This window comes from Geotrypetes seraphini, chromosome 16, assembly GCF_902459505.1.
Source record: "Geotrypetes seraphini chromosome 16, aGeoSer1.1, whole genome shotgun sequence".
NCBI classification, from domain to species: Eukaryota; Metazoa; Chordata; class Amphibia; order Gymnophiona; family Dermophiidae; genus Geotrypetes; species Geotrypetes seraphini.
Genome location: NC_047099.1, coordinates 28,143,158 through 28,160,979, shown reverse-complemented (window position 1 = coordinate 28,160,979; position 17,822 = coordinate 28,143,158). Strand labels below are relative to the sequence as shown.

At 42.1% G+C, this 17,822-nt stretch overlaps 1 protein-coding gene across 2 annotated transcripts in view; it reads left to right on the top strand.

Annotated features, from left to right (window-relative positions):
- The window catches only part of ADAR (adenosine deaminase RNA specific), a 68,223-nt gene extending 54,401 nt beyond the window's left edge, over positions 1-13,822 (top strand). For both annotated transcript variants that reach the window (XM_033924773.1, XM_033924771.1), the window contains exons 8-15: positions 890-1,061; positions 2,965-3,058; positions 6,083-6,202; positions 6,537-6,670; positions 7,567-7,749; positions 10,614-10,726; positions 11,937-12,064; positions 12,690-13,822. In XM_033924773.1, coding sequence (XP_033780664.1) covers positions 890-1,061; positions 2,965-3,058; positions 6,083-6,202; positions 6,537-6,670; positions 7,567-7,749; positions 10,614-10,726; positions 11,937-12,064; positions 12,690-12,930 — 1,185 coding nt within the window. In that variant the 3' untranslated portion in view covers positions 12,931-13,822. The remainder of the gene's footprint in view (positions 1-889; positions 1,062-2,964; positions 3,059-6,082; positions 6,203-6,536; positions 6,671-7,566; positions 7,750-10,613; positions 10,727-11,936; positions 12,065-12,689) is intronic.
- The last annotated feature ends 4,000 nt before the right edge of the window (positions 13,823-17,822 follow it).

Below are 17,822 nucleotides of genomic sequence, written 5' to 3'. Positions count from 1 at the left end.
TAGAAAAGGGAGTATAGTATATACTGTCCCACAGTTTTGGTTTCAGTCTCCACCTGCTGGTCATGATTGGATATATACCCATTCGTAAAGATTAACCTCTACTGGTCTGGAGAAGCTAAAAGAAAGTAAATTAGCAGGTAAGAACCTAATTTCTCCTTCCAGATTCTCTAAGACTGGTAGATCAATTATTCCAATTTTAAAAAAGTTTGAAATCCTGGTTGTTTTCACAGTAGTTAATTTGAGTCTAGCTCTCGTATAGTAATTTTAACCAATTCAACATACTTTTTTCTAACTTTTTCCATCCATCTAATCTAACCAATTTCTGTTTTTATCCCAAAGTTTTTACTTATGTTTCATTTTTTTACGAACTGTAAACAGAGTCGAGCTCCTTAGGGAGTAGATTCGGTATATAAAATGAAGATTAGATTAGAATCGAAAAATTGATTCAAAAGGCCAAATCGAATCAAACTTTTTCCCCAACTCGGGTAGCACTATGGTAATGTTCAGAGATACAAACTAAGAAAAAAAACCACCTCATTCATTCATTTTCTCTCTGAGAGAGTCCCCTAGACCAGTGCCTTGATCTCCCTCCTGGAGACACACTAGTCAGTTAGGTTTTCAGGATTACTTAAACAAATTTATGTATGAGATGAATCTGCATATATTTGAGGCCAATTATTTGCAATTTAACTAGCTGGATTTGCCTCCAGGAAAAGGCTGAGAGACTGACCCAGACTGTATTTGTGGATCAAGTCTGTAAATTCCCTTTACACAGATTTAAATTGTAAATCCTTTTGGGAATGGATTTTGTAACCGTGTGATTTATCTTGTAGAACATTTTGGTAGTTACCATCCATGCCAGACTTAGTATTTTGCTTTCTGGTTTTAGCTTCCAGTATCTGGCAGCACAACACATGATCAGCTGGCCATGCTGAGCCACCAACGTTACAACTCGCTAACTGCATGCATTCAGCACAGCTTATTAGGAAGGAAGATCTTGGCTGCCATCATCATGAAGAAGGGAGCAGAGGACCTGGGCACTGTGGTTAGCATTGGCACTGGTATGAATAAAGAGCTGGTATTGTAACAACTTTAGACTGACTGAAATATGTTCACTAACCCTTGACTGTGGGATTTGTACAGTGTTTTTTCAAGCTTAGCAGTTTCTCCTTCTCTTCATAAATGGGACTGGCCTCTACTGTGATACTGAGCTGTTATCTGTAGCTACTTGTACTATATTTTATCCATCTCTTCAATTTAGCTATTAAAGCAGGTGTCTAGATCAGAAATTGTAAACTTCCGCTTCCTCTGAAACCCAGCTTAAGTGGATTTTATGTCCAGCTGCTAAGTTTGCTATGTTACTGGCTGACTCGAGGAATAAACCCAAATCTTCAACATGTCAGCATGTATGACTTTTTCCAGATGGGTTTCTTGCCGGGGCATGTGGAGTTTCTTAAATTTACTGCTAATGCTCTTCATAGTACTTGCATTGTGCCAAGAGGGCTTTTTTCTGAGAAGTAACATGTTTAGGCAACCTATCAAGGTGTACTTAAATTCCTTTTAATCAAGCTTGTGGCACCCAAAATGTTTTCTTTGTGCCCCATTTTCTTAGTCCCTGACTGCATTTTTTTGGCAGTATAGAGCACTGCTGCTGAACCAACAGGTTCCCTAAGCAGATTGCAGTAAAACATACTGTGACAGACAAGACCCTGTCACGTCCATAAACCCTGCTGCTAGCCCTACCTGTGCTAAACCAGTGCCCATTCCTAGGGACTTTAAAGTCTGACAAGCAGCTTCAGGTACCTCGGAAAGGCAGGGAATAGGCAATAGTGCAGCAGCAGTACAAGGCTCCACTTTATTGCCCTATTATTCCTTATACAAATCTGCAGAGGGAAGAATCACTTTAATCCTGCAGCAGTGCAGGCTGACAAACAAAGGGTTCATGTAAGGGGGGAACCAGCAGAGCTGACATACACCAGGAAGTGCAAAAGCCCGGGGAGAATAAATCTCCAAGGGTGGGGGGAGGAGCAGCAGTCCAGAGTTTATACTCGGTCCCTCTACCCCGCAGGAAAGTTCAGCCAGAAGCAAAGAGAAAAGAAAGGTATCAGTTCCCAGGGAAAGGTTAGCTTGGGAAAGGGAAGATTTTGAAGGCACCCACGGGTAGGGGATGGGGAACCAGAAGACAAGAGAGGAAGCTTCTGTGGAGGTATCTGAATAGGGCTATGTTTTAAATGGCGAAGATTTTGCCATGTACCGTATTTTCACTCATATACCGCACACCCGTGTAAAACGCGCGCACGGGTATAGCGCGCGGGAAACTGTAATTTATGTAAAGAAATTTTTATATACCGCGCACACCCATATACCGCGCATGCCGCCCCGACTCTCCTTTCGCCCGCCCCGACTCTCCTCTGGCCACCCCGACTCTCCTTTCACCCGCCCCGACTCTCCTCTGGCCCGCCCCAACTCTCCTCTCCCCCTTGAAATCCTGTCCCCACCCTGAAAGCCTGATGTTCCCCCCCCCCCCCCCGCAGGACCGCTCGCACCCCCACCCCGAAGGACCGTTCGCACCCCCACAGCCTCCCCCCCCCCCCACCCATCATGGAGAAACTCCTACTGTTCTCCTGCTGCTTCCTCTGCCGGCGGTCCCGGCCCTTCTGTGAGCCCTGCAGTCTGAAATGCTTCCTCTTCCGGCGGTCCCGGCCCTTCTGTGAGCCCTGCGTCTGCGCTACTTCCTCTTCCGGCGGTCCCACCATTTCTCTGACATCCATAGTTCAGTGTTACCAAATCTACCAGGTTTAACTATTTTTCCCTTTGCTGCTCTAGCCATGGTCTAATATACTTTCAATATTCATGATGAGGAAGATGATTGCAGAAGACTAGCTTTAATAATGATCCCTTTTGTTAACGCTAATTAAAGCATTTTGATTTTAGATTAATATTTTGTGTTTGTGTTACAATCAGGTAATCGCTGTGTGAAAGGGGAAGAGTTGAGTCTAAAAGGAGAAACAGTAAATGATTGTCATGCAGAAATCATTTCCCGTAGAGGCTTCATAAGGTAAGAAAAATGTTACTCCAAAGTTACTGCAAATGCACTTGTAGCGAACTCTTTAAATTTAGTATTGAGTGTTGTGCTGTATGTGTACAAAGAGCTTCAGTGTTTGAAGAGGTGCACATGGAATAATGTAAATTGCCAAAAATCCTCTTGTAACTTCATTTTTTATATTCTTGCTAACGTTCCTGATCTCATATAGTCAAGGAGCAGTGGAAGGAAAGTTTGCTTTCATTATAATTTTTTATTTTTGTTAGTTCAGCATTACTGCTTTCTGTTGCGTCCCTTCCGGATTCCATACGCTAGGTCCAGGTATTTTAGGAATTCACATCTTCTCAGAACACATGGTGCACTCCCCCTAGTGGTAAAATCAGTTTTCAATTTCTGCAAGCAGTGTAAGGAAAGCTCTCTGCATGACAGAGCCTGAATCTCCGAGATCCTGCTTTCTGAAACGACAGCTAACAGGAAAAATGGTTTTAACTGTAAGATCCATCAGCGACCCCCCCCCCCTCTCTTGTAAGGGCTCAAACGAAGCCTTACTGAGGTCCTGCAAAATAATGTTAAGATTCCGCATCGGACATGACTGTTGCATAAGAGGATGCAGCCTCAGTGCTCCCTTCAAAAAATTCTGCACTCCCCATAGTGGTAAAATCAGTTTTTTTCAATTCTGCAAGTAGTCCGAGCAGAAGTCTTTTGCTGTTGCTCTGCTTCTGTTTTCTTATTTTTTTGATTAAAGTTCGCTTAAACTTCATTACTCAGTGCCTTGAGACCCCTCCCTGGTGGTCTGCTGTCAGAGAAAAGGATGCAGTCCAGTGGAGCCGGACTGCAGCTTCACAGAGAAATTCTGAAGCCAGCCTGCTGTGTGCCACCTTCTGGAAATACCCGGGGTCTCTCCTGTGGATTTTGTTGTCTGGTTACCCCACAGTCACAGATTTTTAGCACAGGCTGAGTGTGTCCGGCAGAAACCCACCCAGGTTTCAGGGAGCAGGCTGCCTTTCTTGTCCCCGGCTGCATAGCAGAGGATCTGTGGGGGCGGAGGTTGGGGTTGGTCTCTGGCCGACTGGCAGTCCGAAAATCTCCATTCCTGGGCATTTGGAGCTGTTCTGAAGCAGAAAAGTCCTTGTTTCTCCATTCAGCTGGTGAAAAATACTGACAGGCAGAAGGCACCAGAGTCTGTGAGTAACTCCATTGTTTCCAATGGGAACTTTGAGGGTGGTTTGGAAAACATTTTAAAAACCTGTTTTTCACAGTTGCACAGGTCCCCCACCTCCTCGATATTTTTTTATTTATGGATGTTTATTTTTGTCGTTTTTGGTGCAACTTCTTGGATTTTAAAATCAGTCTTTTTTTCTAACTTTAAATTCTGCCTCAAAAAACCCTCGATTGGGATGGACTTCCCAGCCTCTAATCTGTTGGATTTGGATGTTGATTGTGTTGGATCAGCAAATTTGAAACATGTGCTGTAGCAGGGAGCCTTGTGGGACCCCACAGGGGGACATCCAGCTCTGGGATCTTTGACCACCCTTCCAGACCTCGTAGGACCTGTTTTACAGGAACTGTGAGAACTAGCCGAGGACTGTTCTTTGTATACCCAGTTCATTTAGTCTGAAGAGCATGAGTGAGTGATCCACTGTATCAGAGGCGGCTGAGATGTCAAACTGCCTCAGGACTGACTGTTTGCTTTTGCTCAGGTAGTTCTTGGCTGTTGAGGTTAGTTCCAGTGTTTTGGTACTGTGCATGGCTCTGAAGCAGTGTTGCAGAAATCATCCCATTGGTTGATGAAGTCGGATAATCGTGTGTTGACGCAGAATTCTAATAGCTTCGCCGGCCATGGTATCCCTGCTATGGCCGTGAACTTTCGACCTTGGTTAGGTCCAGGCCCAGGGCTTTTGGTACAGGTGTCAGTGTGATTGTCGATACCGCATTGGTATAGATGCCTTTACTTAAGCATGTATTGGTCAGGTCTGTCAGCCAGAGAAGGAAGGCGGGAGGCGCCTGGCATAGTGGTTTCGCTGGACATATGTCTAGGCTAGATGACTTTTTTGAGAGCCTCTTTAGCCAGTGTGCGATTTCTTCGGGTGTGACTAGGGAGAAGTTTTGCCAACATCTATTGGCAAGGATGCCTTCTTCAGCAGTGCCTCCAGAAAAGTGGCTGTAGTAGTGTACTAGTTTACCGGGATCAGATATCAATAATTCATATAAGAATAACCAGAAACCGGTATATATTCTGATTCAATTATTTCAATAGAGTATGAGTATGCCTCAGCCCCACCACTCCACCGCTGTGCTATCTCTTGACTGCGGAGAGAATTATGTGGCACTTCATCATTGGCCGCTCATAACCATTTTTTTAATGTGCTGTTAAATATTTTTTTTATATTTTTTTATATATTTAACAGCACATTAAAAATGGTTATGAGCGGCCAATGATGAAGTGCCACATAATTCTCTCCGCAGTCAAGAGATAGCACAGCGGTGGAGTGGTGGGGCTGAGGCATACTCATACTCTATTGAAATAATTGAATCAGAATATATACCGGTTCCTCAGCAGTGCGGCATGTCTGTTCCTGCCCGATGGTTTCTTCTAATGTGTGTGAAGGATTCCCTCATTGCCTCAATTTTCTCCTGGAAATAGTGAGCCAACTGCACCGCGTCCGTTTGATTGGTGGCTGAGCCGCCGCAGATGGCCTGTGTTGACGATTAGGTGGTCAAAAATCTTCAAGAGTTTTCTAAGGAGTTCGGTCTCCTTTATCATTTTGGTCACTCTTCTTTGGGCTTTTTCTATTTCCGCTATATCTATTTTTGAGATACAGCGACCAGAGCTGTGCGCAACACTCAGTGAGGACGGCGCCATAGAGTGATATGTTTTAGTTTATCCATCCAAGGACATGATGTAATTGTTAGCGTTAGTTTCATTTTTAGATCACATAATGTTTTAAGCCTTCTCACCATTAACGATGCATTCTTGTCTTTAGAGCTGCCCAGATGTGACATGGAGTCTAATTTAATTGCAGTGCTTTGATTTTTCAGGTTCCTTTACAGTGAGCTGATGAAGGTTGACTCATCTGCATCTGAGGACAGCCTATTTGAAACTGCAGGGGATGGCAGACTGAAGTTGAAAAGTGGCATAACCTTTCACCTTTATGTCAGGTTTGTATCAAAATCTTGGCTGCGGTTTTTACTAGTGTTCTCTTTATTAGTAATGGTGGAATTACTACAAGGACATCTAATTATGCCTCGTGCTTTCACATTTTGTATGGATAAAAATTGTTTTAATGTGTTTATGTATTTTTATACATACAAAAATAGAAATGTGTTAGTTCAAAGTCTTCAGGTGCTTTCGTGTAGTTTGAGAGAACTCAAAGTTAAAAAAATAAAACAGTAAACTTCAAAATAACGGAATACATTAAAACAAATTTTTTTATTGTTTCTGAAAAAGACAAGTGTGTGAAAATTGAATGGAAGAAATGCTTTTGTTTTCTAGCACGGCTCCCTGTGGTGATGGCGCCCTTTTTGATAAGTCTTGCAGTGACCCTCCATCCACAGAAGGAGACAACACACATCACCCACTTTTTGAGAACCCAAAGCAGGGTAAACTTCGCACTAAGGTGGAGAATGGTGAGCTCTACATAAGCTTCTTACACAGCTCTTCCTGTGTAGCATAGGGAAGCTTTCTTTTATCTTATTAGCACCTAGTGAATTAGGATTTGATTTTTAGGTAGATACCATTTTAAGGGATTTTTGTTTTGTTTTATTGGCTGCTTTGGGAGGGATATTTTTTAAATTTTGGTCGCATGTAGAGTTTACTATTGACAAAAATTTATATTTTTATGTATTTGTGTTTTTACCTGCCTGTTGTGAACCATGATAAGCTGCCTTTGTAACTGTAGTCATAACCAGGTCTACTGCATGTATTTGTCTGACATTGTGGATTATCTGATGGACCCACATCTGACCCTTCCCCCCCTTCCCCATTGCCACTCTCAGCTCATCCCTTCCTTTCTTCTCCCCAAACAGTAGAAGGAAAAGCCTCCTACCCCTAACAGTAGCAACAGTACCTTCCCCTCCCAAGTTCCTCTCGATCCTACCTCACAAACCCTGGTGGTCTAGTTGTGTAGTTGGAGCAGGAGCAATTACTGGTTGTTCCACTGGCTTCAGTCTCAAAATGGCTATTATGATCTCTAGATCTTACAACAGGCATTTTGAAAGCAGAGCCAGTATGGGCAAGAGCAATTGGGGATTGTTCCTGCCCTGATAAGACCACAGGGACTCGTAAGATAGGCTTGAGAGGGGCCTGGGGAGGGAGGGATGTGTGGCTGTGGGAGATGGAAAGGAAATCACATGCAGTATTTTAATTCTTGGTGTAGTCTCTTTTTTTTTTTACCTTTTCAGTTATCAAACTACTTGGCAGCCCCATTTACAATGAATAATCAAGATTTTGCTGTATTATGTCATATCTGCTCTGTTATCTTAAGCTGTTTTTCCTCTAGTGATGACATGTTATTTCTTAACAGGAGAGGGCACTATTCCAGTTGAGTCCAGTGACATTGTGCCAACATGGGATGGAATTCAGCATGGAGAGAGATTGCGCACTATGTCTTGTAGTGATAAAATCCTGCGTTGGAATGTCTTAGGTCTACAGGGGGCACTTCTGACACATTTCCTGGAGCCTGTCTATCTCCACTCAGTCACTCTCGGTATGGTGATTTCTTACACTGATTATACAGTGCAGTGTTTGCTCCCCCCAGCCTCCCCAAAGCAGGAATGGAGACGAGAGTAAATCATTCTGTTGACTTGCAGCTTAGACCTTTAGAAGCTGCTGTTGTGTCCAAGCAATGAAATAATTTGTCATTGACCTGCAGTATATTCATTCTTTCCTTAGCGTCAGCAGCAGATAAATCCAGAGACAAGTAAGTTGTGTCCATCTACCAGCAGGAGGAGATAGAGTACTGCCTTGAACTCCAGCCTTGTTGGATGTATAGCCTCCTGGTCAACCAGTATACCCTTACTCTGGAGACAAGCAGGGGAGATGTAGTCACGCTTGATGGTGAAGTCCTTAGGCTGATTCTGTGTGTCGGTGCTCTCCTATAGCAAAAATAAGTCTTTGGTTTATTGAGCATGTGCAGGAATTCCCGCCTTCAGTGGCCCCTCCTCTTGATACTCAGTTTTTTTTCTTAGCTACTCCTGTCAGATCGCAGCTCTTCCTCTCTCTCACACACATATTTAAAAATAATAATAATATCTATAAACTTTTGTTATTCCCTCCTTTTTTCTCCTCAAATGGCTTCTCAGGCACCATTACTTTAAAAAGATCAATTACTAACGAAATACCTAGTGATATGAGGAGAAATGGAAGAAGGCCAACTTTTTGTGTGTTGGGGGAGGGGGGCAAAATCACAATTGTTTTTCAACACGGCCCCTCAACCACCCAAGATGTTTTCATCAGCTGCATCATTGGCTCCCTCCTCCAAGGGCCTGGTTTAGGCTTCGCTGGAGGAGATGATTTGCCATCATTCCCTGGCCTTTATATCCAGATGGTTATGACGGAGCCCAACAGAATCTCATGGCAGAAGATCAGACACATGCCGCTGAAATTTGTACTTTTTCGCTGCTGGCATGTACTGCACCAGTGAGTCGATTGCAGCTGCCCTCAGCATGGCTACACCAGCAAAACACAACCGGTGTGGGGACCCTGCAAAAACTTGAACGCCGCAACTTGCCTACACAAGTTTTTTTAGAGTGCTTTTGGACCTAACGTCCACCAGTCTAGTGTCCCCCTAAGGAAGGCGTCTTCTATACGCCGAAACTGGGATGCTTGTTGGGACTATTGATTCAAATAAAGACTCAATCATTTGGTTTAAAAGACACCTCCCTTGCCTTTTCTGTTTTATCTGCATATATCCCAAGGCGAGGTTTTCTTCTGTTTGCCTGTTTCTTCCCTCCCTCCCTCCTATCCTGGATCATTCTCCCTCTTTTTCTCCTCCCCACTCCACAGTATTTCTTCCTCTCTCCTTCACCCATGTGCAACATGTCTCCCTCTCTCACTTACTGTCCACTATCTCTCTTTCTCTTATTCCCTCCATTGCTGCAAAAGAGTGGGAAAAAAGCGAGAGAGGGATCCAGGACTCTTCGTTAGTTCATCAGCCTTTACCTTTCATGTCTTGGTGTCCATGGGCTACGGACTTTAGGTGTCATAGGCCTATTGTCAATTTATGCTTTCTTTTTATCTTTATCCATTAGTTTGGGCCTTAGGGAGGTATAGCATATTCAATGGACAGAAGTTCAGATGTCTGCGTTTTCTTGAGGTACAGAGGGAACTCATTAGACACTTTATAATCACATATGTCTATCTGTTCAGGCCATCTATTTGGGGCACAATATGGAGGTGACTTCTGCCAAAATTACTGTAGTGCGATGGTTTACTGGGATAATTGTTTCAGCTTAGAGACTTACTGCTGTTGTCTACAGTTGGGGTTCATTCCACCAATTAGGTGACAAGCTTCTTCCCTGGTCACTACCATTTTTTTTTCATTGGATGGCATTGGTAAAGCAGTAAATTAGTCTTTGGAGGTTGTAGACTGAATGGGGGCAGCTATTTCTGACACTTCCTTTGCACTTTCTCTTTTTGCAGGGCATTGGTTGTGTTCCCTCCTTAATTTAGAACTGCTTTGCTATTATCCTACTTGTCTCTGGATTCATATGCTGCTGACGTTAAGGAAGGAAAAATTGTCTTACCTGATAATTTTCTTTCCTTTAGATCAGTTGTCTCATACTCGTGGCCCAGGGGACACATACGGCCCGCCAGGTACTATTTTGAGGCCCTCAGTATGTTTATCATAATCACAAAAGTAAAATAAAACAGTTTCTTGATCATAGCTATAAATTACAATATTTTATTGACCATAATGAGTTTTACTTCATGCAAAATTGCCATTTGTTTAATAAAACATTAATTATTTTTTTCTGAGGCCCTCCAAGTACCTACAAATCCAAAATATGGCCCCACAAAAGGTTTGAGTTTGAGACCACTACTTTAAACATTCTTTATTCATTTTAAATCATACAACAAGTGCACAAAAATACAACATAAGAACAATCATACATCACTTGTATATCTTTCATTAATATCATGAATACATAAATAAATAAATAAATAACCCCCCCCCCCACCATTTCATTATCATGAAACATTACATACCCCCACAGATGAATCCCTGTCTTGGAATTTCGATATTTTGTGCTAATTTTCAGTTTTCCTTTTTGGTCGGTGTTTATAATTTTGCTTTGGGCGTTCAGTGATTCTGAATCAACGGTGTGGGAAAGGTGTTTGATGACAACACTTTCCTGAGATTTTGCAAAAAGTGATACTGATTAACCAGGAGGCTGTATATCCAATAAGGCTGAGTTTATCTCGGTACTCTGTATCTCCACCTGCTGATAGATGGATTCAGTTGACTTTAGATTCATCTGCTGCATCTAAAGGAAAGAAAGTTATCGTGTAAGATATCATTTTTCTTATCTCTTTGAACCTTTCTTTTTTTCCTTCTTTTTTGGCTAATAGGCTATTTGTACAGCCAGGGTCATCTGACGCGTGCAGTTTGCTGTCGTATGTCAAGAGATGGTGATACTTTCAAGCAGAATCTTCCTCCATTATTCACAGTAAACCATCCAGAGGTATTGTGCCAAAATCCCCTGGGCTCAGGGATCATCCAGCCAGTGTATTTACAGAATATTTACAAGGAATATAAATGAGAACATTACTATAGGAGGAAAAAAACCATACAGCTTAGTCTGCCAATCACACTTGCTGTCCAGCTTCTCTACCTCTTCCACAGCTGTTCTCAGAAGTATTTTGCAGTTCTATATTCTGTGCAGGTAGTTTTCCAGTTTCTTCATGGAGATGAAAACTGCATGTACTTCACTTCTGACACTTGCCACAGGTAGATTCTGCTTTTCCTGCAGGTAAAATGCTGGTTATCTGTATAATCCAAGTAGTCCATATTATTCTGTTCCGTTCACACCATTAGAAACTCCAAATATTACTGTGTGTATTTGCTGTAGCAAAAATACAAATAATACTTATCTTCATATAACCAGGTGCAATCCCACTACAGAGAAGTTGCCAACATAGCACCGTTTCACATATTACATTCTTCAGTTCTTCAGGCACACACTGTTCAAAGCTTATTTGTTGCAAGTAGTGGGGTGAACTGAATAGAATAATATGGACTAGTTGGATTATATAGATTGTTGGGGGGGGAGGAAATGGGACTGATGAGGTATCAGGGGGATAAATTTATCTTGTGACTCACTCTGATGGTCCATAATTTTTTATTATTTTTATGTCCGAGAACTCTGTTTTCTTTTGTGATGGTTAACTATGTGCATATTGTTGAACATATCATCTGTGTTCCTTCCCAAAACTAAACCACTCTTAGTTCTGTGACAGGAGCATGCAGATTTTTCACTGTAATTCAGGGGAGGGGAGAAAGGAGCAATTTTCAGACAACCAGTTACCACGTAAAATGCGTTATAATTTTGTATATTGTGGTGCATGTTTTACAGTTGTAAAGCATTTGTTCTGGGCTGGAAGGATTTGATTTAGAGATGAAACAGCAAGTCAAGAACTAAGAAAGCGTGGGTTTAAAGCCCACTTGTGACCTTTGTTTTGTTTCACTCTCCATTGCTGCCTTATAAATTTTAAAGTAGTAAGTTGGGAAGTAACCTATCAACTATCTGAAATCTAACTTCCCTGGAACTTAGATTTATAAAAGTGAGCAATCTAAAATCATGATGATTATAAAGCCCCTTTCTCAGTTACTATTGTGGCATGAGTCTCTGGCTTAAAAAATCTTGTTTTACCAACAATACCTTCTTTCTTTAGGTTGGGCGTGTTAGTGTGTATGATTCTACCAGGCAGACTGGCAAGACCAAGGAATCAAGTGTGAATTGGTGTCTTGCTGATGATGTCAGTGTAGAAGTTTTGGATGGAACAAAAGGCAAAATTGATGGGTAAGAGGACCAAATCCTTCACTTATCAAGTTTTATTAAAGTTTTGATTTGAACGCTATATCAAATTATTCAATGCGTTTAACAATAGTAATTTTTTTGGGGGGGACAAATAACGACCATTTAAAAAATAAAAACATACAGTCTTATCTATAGTTATTTGAAGATACATAAGGAATACAAGGATAAAATACATTTGTTTAAAATAAAATAACCAAAAGAAAAAACATTTAGGGAAGAACAACATCAGGAGGGATATTAAAAGGTTTTCCTTCACTTATTGTACTTTACTATAATGGAGGGAGGAAGCTTTCACATTGTTCACTGTCCAGGTGACTTCAGTAGGCTCTGTTGTTTTTTTTCTTCTTTTTTTGTGACATATCCAAACTAAATTCTACAGAGATGAATAGAGCCCCTTCAGTTTTGAGAACTGTTTATTGCAGTGTTTTGCTGTTGAGCCTATGTTTTATCATCTTAAAGGCAGAGCAGTGAGTAAACCATAAAATTGAAAAGTGTGCATTTGGTTGATGATTCAGTTCTTAAAATTCAGGATGGCAGTATTGATTGGACTTAGGAACTCTGTATTGGCTATACTACAACCTGTTTTTCCATTTTTTTTTCCCCTCAGACCAAAGCTTGATGTTTCCAGAGTGTCCAAGCAAAGCATTCTCACCTTGTTCAAAGAGCTTTGCAAAAAAGCAGGCAGACATGACCTGCTAAAGTATTCAACTTATAGTGAAGTGAAGCATGCGGCCCTGGACTACCAGGCTGCTAAAGAACACTTCTTCAAAACTGTAGAGGAGATGGGTTATGGGAGCTGGATATGTAAACCCGAAGAAGAGAAGAGTTTTTCTCTTGTTATTGAATAACAGTTTTTGTGTGAAAAGTTTGTTCTTGATGAAGCTAGCGCCATGTTATTTAGGCTTGGCAGAGCAGTGTGTGTTTTGGAGGAGGGAGCTCTGTTCTTTTCTTATGTACCCCCTTTTGGATCCTGCACTGCGAATATTCATGTTTCTGGGACACTCCCTCCTCCACCTGACCATTCCCTTGTATCAAATGTCAGCAAAGATTCACTGTCCTTGGTGAAGCAGGAGTCCAAACAAAGATGAAGTTCAGTTTTTAGATATTTTTAGGAAAATTTTGTGTGTTCTCCTAAGCTTTTTTTTTTTTTTTTTTTTTTAAATCTTTTTGTTAATTGTGTTTTCCCTTACAGTTTTAAACTGAGTAGTTTTGGGCTAGAGTATGGATCTTATTAAATCTACAGTGTACATTATCATTCCCAATTGTTTAGCAGAAATACATTTTGAATGTAGCTAAATGAGCATCTGTCATTGTACAGATGCTCTCCCACTGAAGAATTTTAGGCCATGATCAAGACTGGAACAGACTTGCATGAATTTTAAACAAAATGACAAGATAATGTTGACGTGTTATGTTACTACTTCAGAATAAATCTGTGGGATTGTTAGTCCTTCTAAGAGAGAACTCTGTAATATATTTCCTGTCTGAAAAGAAGCCAGGTTCTGGATACAGCAGTAGATTTTGCGCTCCTTGTTAACAGTTCATACATTTTGCATCTGGATTATTGTTCAATATATATCACTGTGGTTTACATCCTAGAAGTGAATGTAGACATGTTATCCTTATGGCCATTGTGATTTCCATATTCTTTATAGAAAAAAATGTATTCTTTATGGATTAGTTATCTAGGTGTAAGAGGTTCAACTTAATACCTTTTAAAATAATTTTTTTTTACACCAATTGCTGTAAGGTATTTTTTTTTTAATTGGATTAACTTAGTATAGTTCTAACTCACTTTTGGGAATTAACCAAAATGAGCAGCTTAAACAGTTTCCCCGCAAACTTTGTTGAGCCGCAGCATGGTAAATGTAGTGGTTGCGGCTCGAGGCATCCAGAAGTGCGTTGACATAAACGCAATGATGTCATGCACATGTGTGATGTCATCCCATCGACACACGAAGGCCCTCCAGTCGGACCCCGAAGGGTGCCAGCAGGGAAGACACAGAGAGAGAAGGAGAGGCACTGGCACCAGCAGATTGCCTACAGGATGTGCACCTCGCCACTGATGCTGCCGTAGCACAGATCTTGTGTTCTGTAACACGTCCCTCGCGTTGCAGCCCAGCCTGAGCACAGCGCAATGAAATACAGGCTGCTAATCATGTGGAAATAGTTCATTTGGTGGAAGGGAGGCCCAATCTGTTATCAAATGAGATGAACAGTTGAAGTGAAGACCTGTGTGCCTCAGTCCTTTGTATGTAGTAAGCCAAGACACACTTTATAGTCCTAAGTGTATAGACCTGTTTCTCTATGATGAGAATGAGGCTTTGGGGAAAAAACTGGAAGCAAGATGGATTGATTCAGGTGAAATTCCGTGTACTTTTCAGAGGAATTTAGAAGGGTCCTGAGAATCACCTTGTCATGATGAAATACTGTGAAAGATGGGTCGCAAACCAATGCTTTTGAGGTTCACTCACTCGACGAGTGGAAGTGATAGAGATCATGAAAACCACTTTCCAAGTGAGAAATTTAAGATGTAGTTGCCAGTGGTTCAAATGGCGGCTTCATCAGACTGGTTAGGACTACATTAAGATCGCAGACAGCTGGAGGCGGCTTGAGCAGAGGTTTGGAGTTGAAAAGTTCTTTCATAAACCAGGAAACAAGCGGATGAGTAGCCAGAGGTTTATTTGTGATAGGAGCATGGAAAGCACTAATAGCACTGAGGTGAACTCTGACCAAAGTAGTCTTAAGTCTAGAATTGGATAAATGGAGAAGATAGTCCATCACTAAAGGAAGAGAACAGGGGGAAGAGAACAGGGATGAAGTTGGGGGGGGAGTAAGGTTGAGATGTAGTGCGAATAACCTGAAAGAATGGAGAAGCATTGAAAAGGGTTGCGATTAGAGAGCTGCATAGGAATGGGGTTGACAGGAATCCTGCAGAACCCATGGGCTTTCCCCATAGATGGTGGGGACCCCGCAGTGATGGAGGCACCTTGAGGGGCTCTCATGAGTGTTACGTCAGCAGCGCCGCCCTCCAACCCCATTTGCTCCTCTACAAGGCTGCATGCAGCGCTCTCTGCACGCTGCCCATAGCCGACCTAGAAGCCTCTCCGACATCAGAGCTGATGATAGAGGGAAGGCTTCTGGGTCAACCTTGTACAGTGTGCAGGAACCACTGCCCTGTAAAAATAGCAAGTGTGGCTGAAAGGCAGGAGGAAGGAAACCCACCTAGATGGCTCTGATACACATTTGTGTGAGGGGGGCATGAACTTGGGCCATGGGAGGGAGAAGGAGTGCATTGGGACCAGGAAAGGAAAGAGAGGCCGAACTTGGGTCAAAGGAGGGAGCGTGTTGGGACATGGGAGGGGAACAAACTTAGGACAAAGTCTGGAAGGAGTGAGGGGCAGGAACTTGGGACACAGAAGGGAGAGAGGAAGGGGCAGGAACTTAGGGTATAGAAAGGAAGGAGGGAAAGATGCTGAGGTGAGGGAGGGAATATGAGAATTGTTGGGCATGGGTGTGTGAGTGAGAGGGAAAGAGATGATGCACATGGGGAATGGAAGAAAGAGGAGAATTGGGCATAGGGAGGGAGAGGAGTGAGGTAGAGATGCATGGGGAAGAGAAAGATGAGGGAGACATGTTAGATTTAGAGGTGGGAAGGGAACAGTGGGACAGACTGAAAGAGATGCAAGAGGGAGGAATGTTGAACATGGTGGTGGAGGGAGAGATGTGGCATGGTGGTGGAGAGTGGTGATAGAAGTTCTTAGAAATGTTGGGCATGGGGCTGGTCAGCAGGGACAAAAGATGCTGCACATGTTCCAGGGGATGTGAGGGAGAAATATTGGATGTAAAGGGGGTAGGAGAGATGCAGCCTGGATCCCTCTCTCTTTCCCCACACCCTTTGCAGCAAGGGAGGAAATGAGAGAAAAAAAGATGGTGGATAGAGAAAGAGGGAGACGTGTTGCACATGGTGGAGGAGAGAGGAAAAAAAGCTGTGCAGGAGTGGGGAGGGGAAAAAGAGTGATCCAGGATAGAAGGGAGTGAGGATGCTGTACAATGAGATGAAGAGAGAAATGCTGGACTATGGTAGGAGGAACCAACAGACAACAACCGCTTGAAGAATTTGCAGAAGACAGGAAAGCAGAAAAAAGAGAAACTGGAGCAAACTTGTTGGAAAAATAAATCTCCAGACAATAAAGGTAAAACAAGGAATTTATTGACTGAAATATATTAGTTTTGGGCAATGTATATAGCAGATGTCTTTATATTGTATTCAACAGAAAAGGAAATGCATTTCTGGTTTTATTTCTCCAGTGTTGATGTACTTGCTGACCCTTGCTGGATTCCCAAGCACCGCCAGCTGAGGACCTCCTCCAAAGGCAGCCAGAACTTCGCTCCACCAAGTGTAGTAATAGCTGGCAGCATCCTTGAGTCACTTAGGTGCCAGCGTTTGTGACTCGGATGCTGCTACTGCTTGCCAAGCATGGTAAAAGGGATCTTGGCCACCTTCAAAGGAAGCCCTCAATTTATATATAGCTTGAGGGTCCTCATCAGCTGGAGTATTTATATTTTATATTTGCATTAGAGGCTCTGGCAGAGACCCATTTACAAAGTATGTATTCTTTCCAATTAATATTTCCAAATTAATAAAGTATCTTTGCTTATTTGTAAATGAGTCTCTACCAGAGCCTTTAATTCAGTAGCATAACTAAAATACGTAACTTCTTCTAAAGTTTATTGGACGGGCGGGAATGGAAGAGATTACTTGTGGAGATAGATTTAATTTCCAGCGGGGATGGGTTTGATTTCTGTCCCTGTTCAACTCTAAGCAGGATATGAAATTGATGGTTCTAAGAAGAGATTGAGTGAGGGTGGAAGTGGGGTTAAAAGGATGGTGAAAGAAAGACAGTAGTATATGGGGTATAGAAGACTGGCCTGGAGGCAAGGGAAGAAAGGAGAGAGGAATGGAGCTAGAGGTTTTGAGGAGATGAAAGTGAAGAGTAGATGACAAGATGAAAATAGGGGACTGAGGAGGGGAATAGCAAACTTGGCAAAAAGAAAGATAAGAATGGTCAATAGACTTGCTAGAGAGGAGATGAGAAAAGGTGAAGAGGTGAAATCAGGATATCCACAATAAATATGCACGAGATAAGATTTGCATCTCACGGAGGCTGTGCATGCAAATCTATCTCATACATATTCATTGTGGATATCCTGAAAACCTGACCTGCCTGTGGCTCTCGAGGACTTGAATTGCCTACCCCTGGACTAGAGGATGAGGGAAAATGGATAAAAATTATATATATAGAGAGAGAGAGACCAAGAGAAGAAATAGAAAAGAATTTTAAAATCCAACACAAAAAGTAGGACATAGATAATGAATGTGTGAGATATATGTATGCAAACTAATATGCCATAGCCTACCTTTTACCCCCCTCCTTTCGTGAAAAAATCAAACTATACCCATGTGTTTAGTCTTTTTGCCATATAAAATCTTGTTTATTACCCAAACCAAAAAGACAAATTTTTTGCTCCAGTGGGAATTGACCTCCAAGCCTTCTTCCCATTCTCTAGATAGCTGCTAACCAAAAAGTTTGAATCGTCCTATATATCTTCAGCTGAGGCAGTGCTCAAAACTAGAGATTGACACGGGGATGGGTACCTGTGATTAATGCAGAGCCCATGGGATGGGGACAGAAATTTAAAGAAAATTTGTATTTTAAAGTGGCCCAATTTCATCTCT